At 38.4% G+C, this 12,507-nt stretch overlaps 2 protein-coding genes across 2 annotated transcripts in view; both read right to left on the bottom strand.

Moving 5' to 3' along the window:
* LOC106535658 (E3 ubiquitin-protein ligase UBR2) overlaps nucleotides 1–693 on the bottom strand; it is a gene marked incomplete at its 3' end in the record, with an annotated part of 12,729 nt that extends 12,036 nt beyond the window's left edge. Inside the window, 1 exon segment of the mRNA XM_014032722.1 lies at nucleotides 536–693. Within this exon segment, the coding sequence (XP_013888176.1) occupies nucleotides 536–619 (84 nt within the window).
* Nucleotides 694–10,933: 10,240 nt separating this feature from the next.
* The window catches only part of LOC106535657 (transient receptor potential channel pyrexia), a gene marked incomplete in the record, with an annotated part of 39,472 nt that continues 37,898 nt past the window's right edge, over nucleotides 10,934–12,507 (bottom strand). Inside the window, 3 exon segments of the mRNA XM_014032721.1 lie at nucleotides 10,934–11,378; nucleotides 11,470–11,516; nucleotides 11,586–11,790. Of these exon segments, the coding sequence (XP_013888175.1) occupies nucleotides 11,258–11,378; nucleotides 11,470–11,516; nucleotides 11,586–11,790 (373 nt within the window).

Genomic DNA, 12,507 nt, shown 5'->3' with positions numbered 1-12,507 from the left:
CACACACACACACACACACACGCACACACAGACACACACACACACACACACACACACACAGGTGTTCCACCTGTCGAACATTAAGCTGTAGTATGGACCCCCCCACACCTTGTTGCCATGGTAGCAGACAGCTGGTGCTCAGGACCAGGAGGGCACAGCTCACCTGCCTGTCAGACATGTTCACCTGTGCGTCTCTCACCGTGACAGCGCGTGAAGTTCGGACAGAGTCACGGAGTTCACGCGCAGCACGTAAACAGACGTTACGTAAGCGTCCAGGACCCGTCGGAGCTTAGAGTCCCACTGTGGACCCTGAGCCCACACCTGGTGCTGACACGTCAGGGCCTGACGTCCACCCACCCAGATGTCCCTACATCTGAAGCCTGAGCACAACAACAACAACAAGCCGAACCGAACCGAGCCGAGCCAGGCAGATTAACCCCAAACCGGAGCTGTGTCTGCGGCGGACCGAGCTCCGGCTCACCCCCGACAGGTCCGCACAGACTCAGCGGGCCCTCCAGCACCGGCAGCCGCTTACCGAGGCCGTGTCTTTGGCGGAGAAGTTCATGAAGTCAGCGCAGGAGGCGAACGGCTGATCTCTGTCCGTTTCTGCCGCCGCCATCTTTCCTCCTCTTTCCTCCTCCTCCTCCTTTGACTCCTCCTCCTTCTTCTTCTTCTTCTTCTTCTTCTCCTCCTCCTTCTTCAGCGTCAGTGGCGACCTGCTGCCCCCTGCTGGTCTGATTTATATCATTTTCATTGAAAACGATTCACAAAACAAAATCCATACAATTACAATTAGTTCATATTACATTCACTTGCTGCAATAATTTAAAAAGCACAATGAAGAGAAGAACAATAAATCAGAAAAATAAAAATTTATAAAACTAAAAGATTACCAGTGTAAAAACTAAATAAATAACAGTGACAACAGCATACTCAATATTCATAATGTGACCATGCTGACAGTGTCCTAACAGCCTTTTGGTTCATACAGTGTTCAATATTTCTTATGAAAGTCTCACAGAAAATGGGTCTTCGTTCATTCATTCATTTTATTTATTTATTTATCATGTAAATGGAACTGCACACAATACACAATAACATTAACACAAGTGGATAACACAATAAAGCATAAAGCTTATTTCCATTGTGGTCCAACACATAGTCATCATGCAAAATCACACACAAATAACATCAGTTAAAGGAAAAAAAGACAAGATAAAATAAAACAAAATACTACTAATAAATATAGTCATCAGATTCCAGCCTTTGGAATAAGAACTGTTTAACTCGACACTTGAATAGAGGCCTGTATGCAGTAACCTGAATACACTCTGGTAACTGGTTCCACAACAACACACCAGTATAATGAAAAGAGGATTTACCATCAGTTTAAACAGCTGGAACCTGAAAGGACTTTTTACTAAACCTTGTTCCAACTGAGTGGTGATTTCTCACTGGTTGAGATAAGTAGTGTGGAGCTTCTTTGTTTACACTACTATACAGAAGATTATACTTTAGATTAACCTGTAACTCACATGGTAGCATTCCAACCTGACTGAACTGTTGTGCTCCAATGTGTGTGAGTTCCTACATTTAATAGATATCTTATCGCTTTGCTCTGAGTATATTGTAACTTAGTTTTATAATGTTTACTTAGTCCAGAGTACCAAAATGTGCAAGCATAGTCAAAATGACACTGAACCAACGCTGACACAAGCATGTTTTTAGTTTTTAGGTTGACATTTCCAGCTTGTCTTTATAGAAACTTAAGCCTGATGTTTGCTTTTTTAAAACATTTTCTGCTGTCTCTGTCCCAGATAAGGCTTGGTTAAGTTTGACACCAAGATTTCTCACCACCTTTTGAGATTTTAATAAGTCTCCTCCACATTGTACCTGCATACTATTCTTCTGGCGAATTTTGTATTTAGAGCCAAAGAGTACACACTCCGTTTTCCCCATATGTAAGGATAACCTATTATTAATTAGCCATTCTCTAACAGAATCCATCTCCGTTCTCAATGTCCTCTGTGTTGTCTCCTGACGTCATCAGTGCTGTGTCATCTGCATATAATTTTTTTTACAGCGTACTGCCGAAGAGATATCATTAAGAAATATTAAAAACAGTAAAGGGCCCAAAACTGACCCTTGTGGCACTCCCCTTGTAATATTAACTGAGTCAGAAACTATTCCTCCTATCTCGACTGTTTTCGACCAAACAAATATGATTGAAACCAGTTAGTAACTGAAGTATGACAACCCAAAGCTTGAAGTTTCTCTAGTAAGGTTTCATGATCTACCATATCAAATGGTTTTTGGAGATCCAGAAGAACCATACCTGTATAATGCCCTTTATCCTGCTCCTGTTTGATAAAACCAGTTATGTTCACCAAACAAGTCTCAGTGGAATAGGCATGTCTAAAACCGGACTGATATTCAAATAAGACTTTATGGGTCCAGAGATACTCTTCTAATTGTTTAAATATGATCCTTTCAAATACTTACGATATTACACTCAGGATTGAAACAGGCTGGTAATTTCCCACTTCTAATTTTACCTGAGAGTTTACATTTATGTATGTAATACTTTGTAATAATTAAGAGTAAGTTAACTATCAAAACTTCTTTTCAAATTCATTGTCATTTGCAAAGAAACCCAAGACAATGTGTTCATAAAGCAGTTGATAATCTTTATACAGGTGGGTTGTTGTGAAATGGGTAAAATCCTTCCAGAAGTTCTTAGTAAATGAGCAATACCAAAAGAGATGTGGTGCAGTTTCTGGCTGAGAGGTATAAAAAGAGCAACACGTATCAATATCATTTATTTCCTTCTGCTCAGTGTTTCCACCTGCAGCCTTTTTCTTCTTCTTCTTCTTCTTGTATTTACCTCCACCTACCATCCTGGAGTGTGGTAGTCAGAGGAAACTTCATTTACACACATAATGGCGAGTGTGAGTGTGCTTCCTCCTAACCTACATATAAATTCACAAGTATATGTATGCTCACATGCATATATGCATATTTTAAATACGATTAAATAACCTAGTGTTTTTTAAAAATTGGATTAATTGATTTCTTACTGATTTTGCCTCATCTCCTAATATATTAATAAAAGAAAACGCTTTTCCCTCTCTGTTTAAAACTACCTTTGAATGCTGACGTTCCTAATAAACATGTTCCACTGTTTCAGTCTGATTACAGAAATCACAAGTCCCAGTGTCATGTTTTCCAACTTGAAGAAGAGAACCATTAAGACCTGTATGACCAGTTCTAAGACACGATATAATCACTTCTTCCCTCCTTCTTCCATATCTACTTCTACTGCCCCCTTGAACATTAAATGCCTGCCAGTGTCAGGTTCATCCCATTGTTCCTGCCACACCTTGATGATTTTCTTTTGAATAATAGATTTTCCCTCTCCTTTGCTCAGAGGAATATTTAAGTTAATAAAATCTAATTTCAGGGCCTGTTTAGCTAATAAATCTACATCTTCATTTCCTTTTCTTCCTACAGGTATCCAGATAAATCAAACAGAACAGTTGTTATTATGTAGCTGGACCAATAACTGATATATATTAAACAATAAATCTAATCTACAAGACTGACCAGACTCTATACTAAATAATGCAGCTAGACTATCTGATGCAACTATAGCTTTATTTATTTATTTCCCTAATATTATTGGCAATCAACCATTTTAAAGCTAATATAATAGAAATTAATTCAACTGTATAAACTGATAGATGATCTGTTGTTCTTCTTTTAATCATGATTTTATGATGTGGAATATTTATACCTGCTCCTGTTCTGCCACGTTTTGGATCTTTAGACCATTCTGTATATATTACTAATTCTTCTTTAGATTTTCTAAATATTCTTTAACTATAATTTATTCTGGAATATTTTCCTTAATTATTATTTTTTCTAATTGCAGGTCAGTTACTGGTGTGATGAATAACCATGGTGGGACAGTTACACCTGCAGCCTTCTGACAGCTGCTTCTTCTTCTTCTTCTTGTTTTGGTGGTTGGCAAACAACAAGAAGGGGCATGACCGCCACCTACTGGTGTGGAGTGGGGACTGGAATGACGCTCAAAACAAAATAAAACAAAGCAAAATAAAATCATATAAAATAAAACAAAACAAAATAAAATCATATAAAATAAAACAAAACTAAAAACACACTCATATTCTTTCAAACAAGTGAGTTTGTTTCAAGTAGTGAATTAAGAGTATCTAGTATTAAGCGATCTAACCTTATTTTCCTTTCATGGAGTCTATTGTAGCATTTTCCTGCATATGATTAATCATTTCTGATTAGATTTAACTTGTTCCTGTGACTGCTCAGAGAAAGGAACAAAATCCCACTTTGACTTCAGACTATTTCTAAAGATTTTTGCATGGAAACTTCCTTTGTGTTTCAAATTAACATCTCTTACACCAACCCCCCACCAGACTTCCTGACGCCTTAATGTTAATAGATAAGGACTGTCTGTTCGCCCCTCTTTAAAGGGGGTCATGAACACCTTTAACCAGACTCTTCAGTGACTGAGACAAAGGACCTACATTCTTCATTAAATGTGAAAAAAAGAGAACAAGATTGAATGTTTTTATACAACTGTCTGTTTTCATTTATCTTAATCAAAGAAATGTGATTTACCTGTTTCTTTTACAGAAAGAACAAAACCCATTGAAGCTCCACTGTGTTCTTTTTAACTGTGTATTGTGTAACTGTTGATGAAATGTTTTCCTGAAGATGTTTCTTTTATTTCATGATTTTAAACAGTGTGTGTTTTATTCCATGATTTAATCCTTAGAAACCTTAGGACTTGAGTTTTAATTAAATGTGACATTCTTATTTTACTGAGGTAAACTGATGTCTCTCCCTTTAATTAGATGCAAGATAATTAAACTAAAACACTCCCTTTTTCTTTGTCCTGAAGTAAAGTTTTCCCTCCAAAACAGATTTGATTTGTTAAAAACTTTTCCTGTATAAGGTGTAATATTTTCATTGGCCAACTTAAAACCTTGACTCCGCCCATAACAGAGGTTTTAAAAGTTAGTGCAGATCCCAAGATCGAGAGAGTGACTGAGAGTATGAGATAAAGAGAGTTTTTCAACATCAGAATCCAGAAACAGCTTCCAGAAGCTCAGCAGAGACCCTTCCTGCCAGCCCCCCCCCCCCCATGGACTGGGCAGGATGAGGTCACTCTGCGTCTCCTGCTGATTGACCGAACAGCTACCGTTTAATATCGACTCAACATCTGAGTTTGATTTTATAGAAGTTAAATAAGCTAATTGTAATTCATGTGTTGTTTTAGTTAGTTTTCTCTACAAAGTGAAATCAAATTAAGAAGTCTTGCAGCCACCTGGAAGGACTGGACCCCGCTGTCATCAGCTCACCACCTTTCTGACTGAAGGACCAGCAGATGAACAGACACCCTGAGTGTCCGACCGGCCACCACACTGAAGCAGTTCTTTGGGGAACATCACCTGAGATCCTTCGGTCAGCCGACGCCTCCTCCTGGTACCACCATCAGCAGAATACAAGGGTAAAAGTGAACATTTGTCCTGGTGACACACAGGTGCTCAGACTAATTTGATTCTTATCTTTGGATGAGAGTTGGTAAACTAAATGATTTTTCTCCCTAATTTAACTAGGACCCCCACAGTTAAATCCTCAGCTAAAAGCAAAACTCACCTCACCTCACTCCAAACCTCAAACTCACCTCTCAGGTTTGTTTTATATTTACTGTATTTGTTGTTTGTTTATTTGTTTGTTTGTTTGTTTATTCACTCATGATTGCAAACACTTTCAGTTTTTTATGGTTCAACATGTCATCACTTCTTACTCACCATAGTTGTAAATACATTTAATCTGTAAATAAATGGCCCATGGAGAACCTGCCAACATAAGCTAATCTCATTTTTGTGTCTTGATAAAAGATATTATTGGTTCTGATAAGACAAGAACTCATCAAATCATTTTGGGTACATTTATTGTGAGACTGATTATAATAAAGTTACAGGTTTTCGTCTCTTTCCTGGGTCAATCCTGGACCAAATTAAGAGCGTGGTGCCTCGAGGAAATACATTTAAATATATTTGTGGGGGTTTTGGGTTATTCTAAAATAGGTAATTTGTGACTCACAATTTAGCTCACCTCGAGGCATCACGCTCTTAATTTGATCAAGTGTTGACCCAGGAAAAAAAACAAAAAACTGTAACTTTATTGTCATCAGTCTCAGAATAAATTTACCCAAAATGATTTGATGAGTTCTTGTCTTATCAGAACCAGGAATATCTTTTATCAAGACACAAAAATGAGATTAGCTTATGTTGGCACGTTCTCCACTGGTCATTTATTTACAGATTAAATGTATTTACAACTATGGTGAGTAATGAATGAATAATGACATGTTTGAACCAGGTAAAAAAAACTGAAAGAGTTTGTTATCACGAGTGAATAAACAAACAGACAGACAAATAAACAAACAAAACATTTAAACATGAAGTAAACACTGAGAAGTGAGTTTTGCTTTTAGAGTGAGGTTTATCAAATCTCATTCAAAGATAAGAATCAAATTAGTCTGAGCACCTGTGTGTCACCAGGACAAATGTTCACTTTTACCCTTGTATTCTGCTGATGGTGGTACCAGGAGGAGGTGTCGGCTGACCGAAGGATCTCAGGTGATGTTCCCCAAAGAACTGCTTCAGTGTGGTGGCCGGTCGGACACTCAGGGTGTCTGTTCATCTGCTGGTCCTTCAGTCAGAAAGGTGGGTGGTGAGCTGATGACAGTGGGGTCCAGTCCTCCCCAGGCGGCTGCAAGACTTTAAATTGATTTTCAAAACGAGCTAAAACAACGCATGAATTACCATTAGCTTATTTGACTCCTATAAAATCAAACTCAGATGTTGAGTCGAAATGGAATGATAGAGCTATTCGATCAATCAGCGGAAGATGTTGAATGAACCCCCCATCCTGGTCAGCCGTGGGCGGGGCTGGCAAAGGGGGGCCTCTGCCGAGCTGTGAAAGCAGTTTCTGGCTTCAAAGGGAAAACCTACTAACTGCTCTACTTTCTGACTGACTATCTCAGGAGCTGCACTGACCTTTAAAACCTCTGTTATGGGCGGAGTCAAGGTTTTAAGTTGGCCAATCAAAATATTACACCTTATACAGGAAAAGTTTTTAACAAATCAAATCAGTTTTGGAGGGAAAACTTTACTCCAAGACAAAGAAAAGGGAGTGTTTTAGTTTAATTATCTTGCATCTAATTAAAGGGAGAAACATCAGTTTACCTCAGTAAAATAAGAATGTCACATTTAGTTAAAAATTCAAGGCCTAAGGTTTTCTAAGGTTAAATCATGGAATAAAAACAGTTTAAAATCATGAAATAAAAGAAACATCTTCTTTAGGAAAACACTTCATCAAATAAAAACACACAGTTAGAACATTGTTCTTTCTGTAAAAGAGAAGATAAACTCACATTTCTTTGATTAAGATAAATAAGAACAGAGAGTTGTATAAAAACATTCACCTTGGTTACTTCTTTTCTCTTCTTTTTCACATTTAAACAAGCATGTGAGTTCCTTTGTTCAAGTCACTGAAGTCTTGTTAAAGGCATTTTATGACCCTACCCCCTTTCCTTTGAAGAAAACAGGCATTCCTTATGGGGGTTGGAAGAAAGCGTCAGGAAGTCTGGTTGAGTTTGTGTAAGATATGCTAATTCAAGGCACAAAGAGAACATGCAAAATCCTTAAAAAAGTCTGAAGTTAGTGGATCTTGATTTCTTCCTTTAAGCAGTCATTGAACTAAGTTACACCTAATCAGAAATTATTAATTAAAGGAGGAAAATGCTACATATTCACAAATTATCCTTTCTAAAATATACCCAAAACCCCTACATTATTAATCAGTTAAATTCTTTCACTTATGTATTTTATGTGTTCCTATAATAAATAATGATTATTTTAATCCAGTGTGTCTGAGACATGTTTCCTCCAGCGCTTCTCATTTCTCCTGTTTTCCATTGAATTTTAATAAAACCATCGACCTTTTCTTTCTTCCTCTCATTGTTTTTGCCATTTTTATCTCAGCTTTATGATGCTGTTTATTTTTGTTTTACTGAATTTTATTTCTATTATAGTGTTTTTGGTAGCCTGTTTTGCTACTTTGTCTGGTTTTTCATTTCCTGGTATTCCAATGTGAGCTGGTATCCAAATGACTGTTAATCCCATCATTTTAATCCTGTTTGTTGTATTTCTATTCATATGTCTGGCCTGCTTTCTGAATAACTGGTTTTAAACTAATTAACGAGGAATTGTAATCTGAACAAATTACTGATCTGAGTGGTTTATTGTCCTCGATCCATTGAAGTGTGAGTAATATTTGGATCATTTCTCCTGTGTATGCTGATAATTTATTATTGATCCATTTCCCTGGTATGATAAATAGTACCCAACTTGTTCTGTGTTATACTTTGATGCATCTGTACATATTTTTACATAACTATAATACTGATTTATATATACCTGTAATTTGAATTCAAAATATTATTTTGTTTCTTACTTAATAAATTTAGATCTTCTGTTGGTCCTGTGAATAACCATGGATAACTGGTACTGGTACTGTTGGACTTACATTAATGTTACTGATTTGAATATCTGTTATTTTCTGACTTATGATCCTGAATATTTAGCTAATATGCATTTTTTCCCCTGTAATTGAAAATAAAAGCTTGACTGCATTTATAGAATATGTTGGGAGAATTAATACATTATTCTGACAGTAAATACCAAGTAAATGAAAAGGACCCTGTTTTTGTTAATGTTACTTTGTTATTTAGTTTGACACTGTCTAACAAATAAAGCACTGTTCATTTTAAAACCAGTTTACATCATGTTTTTAATGGGACCTCCCCAGGCTGAGCCGGGTCGTAACGTGTAATATTCTCACTAATTTTATTTATGTAGTATGAATGTAAGCAAAGCATTAAAGTTGTGAAAGTATTTCTCTGAGTTGTAAATATATTTAGTGTTTGTACATCGTTCTTCTTTAACGATGATCTGCATCTGTCCTACAGATCACAGTTACTGGTAAATGTCAGGTGATGACATCATCCAGTGGCTTCCAGCAGAGTTTAGGACAGCCAATAGCAACCTGTCTTACTGAGAAGTTTGCATCAGTGCAGAACTGTGCCCACCACTGGTCCTCAGGACCACCACGAGCAGCTGGTCAGAAGATGTCAGGTAGATCAGTGAAGGACAGAGAGTTCACTTCACTGTTCTGAGTGGTCCGACTGAGTCATGCTTCATTCACTGTCCAGCACATCTAAACTCTGGGTCCAGAACTGGACCTCAGCAGGTCTGACTGGTTAGGGTTAGTGGTACTGTGGGGGTTTTGGGTCTATTCTAAAATGGATAATTTGTGAACACACAAATTATTTTTCCTCGAGGCACCACGCTCTTAATTTGGTCCAGGATTGACCCAGGAAAGAGACGAAAACCTGTAACTTTATTGTAATCAGTCTCACAATAAATGTACCCAAAATGATTTAATGAGTTCTTGTCTTATCAGAACCAATAATACTTTATCAAGACACAAAAATGAGATTAGCTTATGTTGGCACGTTCTCCACGGGCCATTTATTTACAGATTAAATGTATTTACAACTATGGTGAGTAAGAAGTGATGTCATGTTGAACCAGGTAAAAACTGAGAGTTTGCAATCACAAGTGAATAAACAAACAAACAAACAAACAAATAAACAAACAAACAAATAAAATAAACCCTGAGAGGTGAGTTTGAGGTTTGGAGTGAGGTGAGGTGAGTTTTGTTTTTAGCTGAGGATTTAACTAAGGGGGTCCTAGTTAAATTAGGGAGAAAAATCATTTAGTTTACCAAATCTCATCCAAAGATAAGAATCAATTTACGTCTGAGCACCTGTGTGTCACCAGGACAAATGTTCACTTTTACCCTTTTGTTCTGCCGTGTGGGTACCAGGAGGGAAGTCAGTGACTGAAGGTCATCTCTGGGGTCGTCTCCCAGGTAGGCTCTTCATACAAGCTGGATGTCAGGTGGTCTGCCTGATAAACTCGACTGGTCCCATGGTCAGAGAAGGGGGTCACTCCCTGGTGACTCGTGGTCCGGTCCTCCCAGGCGGCTGCAAGACTTCTTCATTTGATTTCAACTTTGTAGAGAAAACAAACTAAAACAACGCATGAATTACAGTTAACTTATTTAACTTCTATAAAATCAAACTCAGATGTTGAGTCGATATTAAACGGTAGCTGTTCGGTCAATCAGCAGGAGAAACAGAGTGACCTCATCCCACCAGCCCATGGGGGGGGGGGCTGGCAGGAAGGGTCTCTGCTGAGCTTCTGAAAGCTGTTTCTGGCTTCTGATGTTGAAAAACTCTTTCTCTCAATTCTCTTTCTTCTTTTTCTTCTTAGAGATTGGAAGTGCGCTAAGCTTTTTAAAACCTCTGTTATGGGCGGAGTCAAGGTTTTAAGTTGGCCAATGAAAATATTACACCTTATACAGGAAAAGTTTTTAACAAAACAAATCTGTTTTGGAGGGAAAACTTTACTTCAGGACAAAGAAAAGGGAGTGTTTTAGTTTAATTATCTTGCATCTAATTAAAGGGAGAGACATCTGCTTACATCAGTAAAATAAGAATGTCACATTTAATTAAAACTCAAGTCCTAAGGTTTCTAAGGATTAAATCATGGAATAAAACACACACTGTTTAAAATCATGAAATACAAGAAACATCTTCAGGAAAATATTTCATCAACAGTTACACAATACACAGTTAAAAAGAACACAGTGGAGCTTCAATGGGTTTTGTTCTTTCTGTAAAAGAAACAGGTAAATCACATTTCTTTGATTAAGATAAATGAAAACAGACAGTTGGATAAAATCATTCAATCTTGTTCTCTTTTTTTCACATTTAATGGAGAATGTAGGTCCTTTGTCTCAGTCACTGAAGAGTCTGGTTAAAGGTGTTCATGACCCCCTTTAAAGAGGGGCGAACAGACAGTCCTTATCTATTAACATTAAGGCATCAGGAAGTCTGGTGGGGGGTTGGTGGAAGAGATGATAATTCGAAACACAAAGGAAGTTTCCATGCACAAGCCTTAAAAAATAGTCTGAAGTTAAAGTGGGATTTTGTTCCTTTCTTTGAGCAGTCATAGGAACAAGTTAAATCTAATCAGAAATGATTATTTTGGTGCAGGAAAATGCTACAGTACCAAACAGATCAGTTGTGTTGTTGCAGCAGCTGCTGGACCAGAGCCTGAAGCTCCTTCATTTCTCTTCGGACTGCTTGAAGTTCTTGTGTGTATGGGTCCTGGTTCTGCTGCTCCTCTTCTTTCTGAGCTCTAGTAAAGATATTTGTTAGATTGTTGCTCACATTAGGCACATTTGTTAAAGTTCACATTTCGACACAGGTTTGTTAAAGTTGAGGCTCACTTTGTGTCTGCGGTCCTCTGCAGGACCAGGAACTGGTCCAGAGTCTCCTGCAGGACAGAGACATGTTAGAGCTGCTCTTCATGACTGCAGAGAACACTGCTTCCTGTCATACAAACTTTAATCTCTGCTCTGAGGAGGCCGAGCTCCTGGTGGTAACGGGAGCTTCCTGTGATGTCACCACAGGGATCAGCCAATGGGGAGCAGTGTTTGGAGATGTACAGGTCGTCATAGAAACAACGGAGGCGGGGCATCAACTCCTCCACCTGCAGGATGACGGCTGCCTGCTGCATCACAGCGTTAGCCTGTGAGTTGTCATGAACCCTGAAACAACAAGCATTCATTCATTCATTCATTCATTCATTCATTCATTCATTCATTCAATCATTCATTCAGTCATCTAACCCAGGATTCATTCATTCAATCACTCATTTATTCATTCATCTAACCCAGGATTCATTCATTCCTTCATCTAACTCAGGATTCATTCATTCATTCATTCAAGCAGCTAACCATGCATTAAATGTTTATTTCAGTCAGTCATCCATTCATGTGTTCATGTTGTAACTCAGCCAACCAAACAAGCCTTCAGTAATGTACTTCCTGTTTCATGTGTTCCCTGCTGTGGAGTGAAGAAGTTCCCTGCATCGAAGTCGAAGGCGTGGCACGATGGCGCCAGCGTGTGCGGCTCGCCGTCTGCCTCTGCTTTTTAGTTTTATTTTTTACTATTTTGCCCTATTATCACTTTTAATCAGTTGGCATGATGTGACTGCTCTTCTGACTTATAAYTGCCAAACACTTCTGGACATCAGGCAGCAACATCAGTCTTTTTTATGGAGGTGGAAATCTGCTGGTGCAAACAATTCTCCGCCTTTCCTTACGGATATACCCAGTTACCTGCGGGGGAAGCGAGCTGGCGTCCTAGTCCGGATCAAGGCTCTTCAGAGAGAGGATTTCCGATCTAGCGGGAGCTGCTGCTTCTCTTCTCGCTGAATCCTGCCTGTGGTTCCTGGACCTGCAAAGACCTGGGCGCACCTGCCC

This window comes from Austrofundulus limnaeus, unplaced genomic scaffold (genome assembly GCF_001266775.1).
Source record: "Austrofundulus limnaeus strain Quisiro unplaced genomic scaffold, Austrofundulus_limnaeus-1.0 Scaffold1520, whole genome shotgun sequence".
NCBI classification, from domain to species: domain Eukaryota; kingdom Metazoa; phylum Chordata; class Actinopteri; order Cyprinodontiformes; family Rivulidae; genus Austrofundulus; species Austrofundulus limnaeus.
Note: the sequence above shows the minus strand (reverse complement) of the source record. Positions and strands in the feature narration are given on the sequence as shown.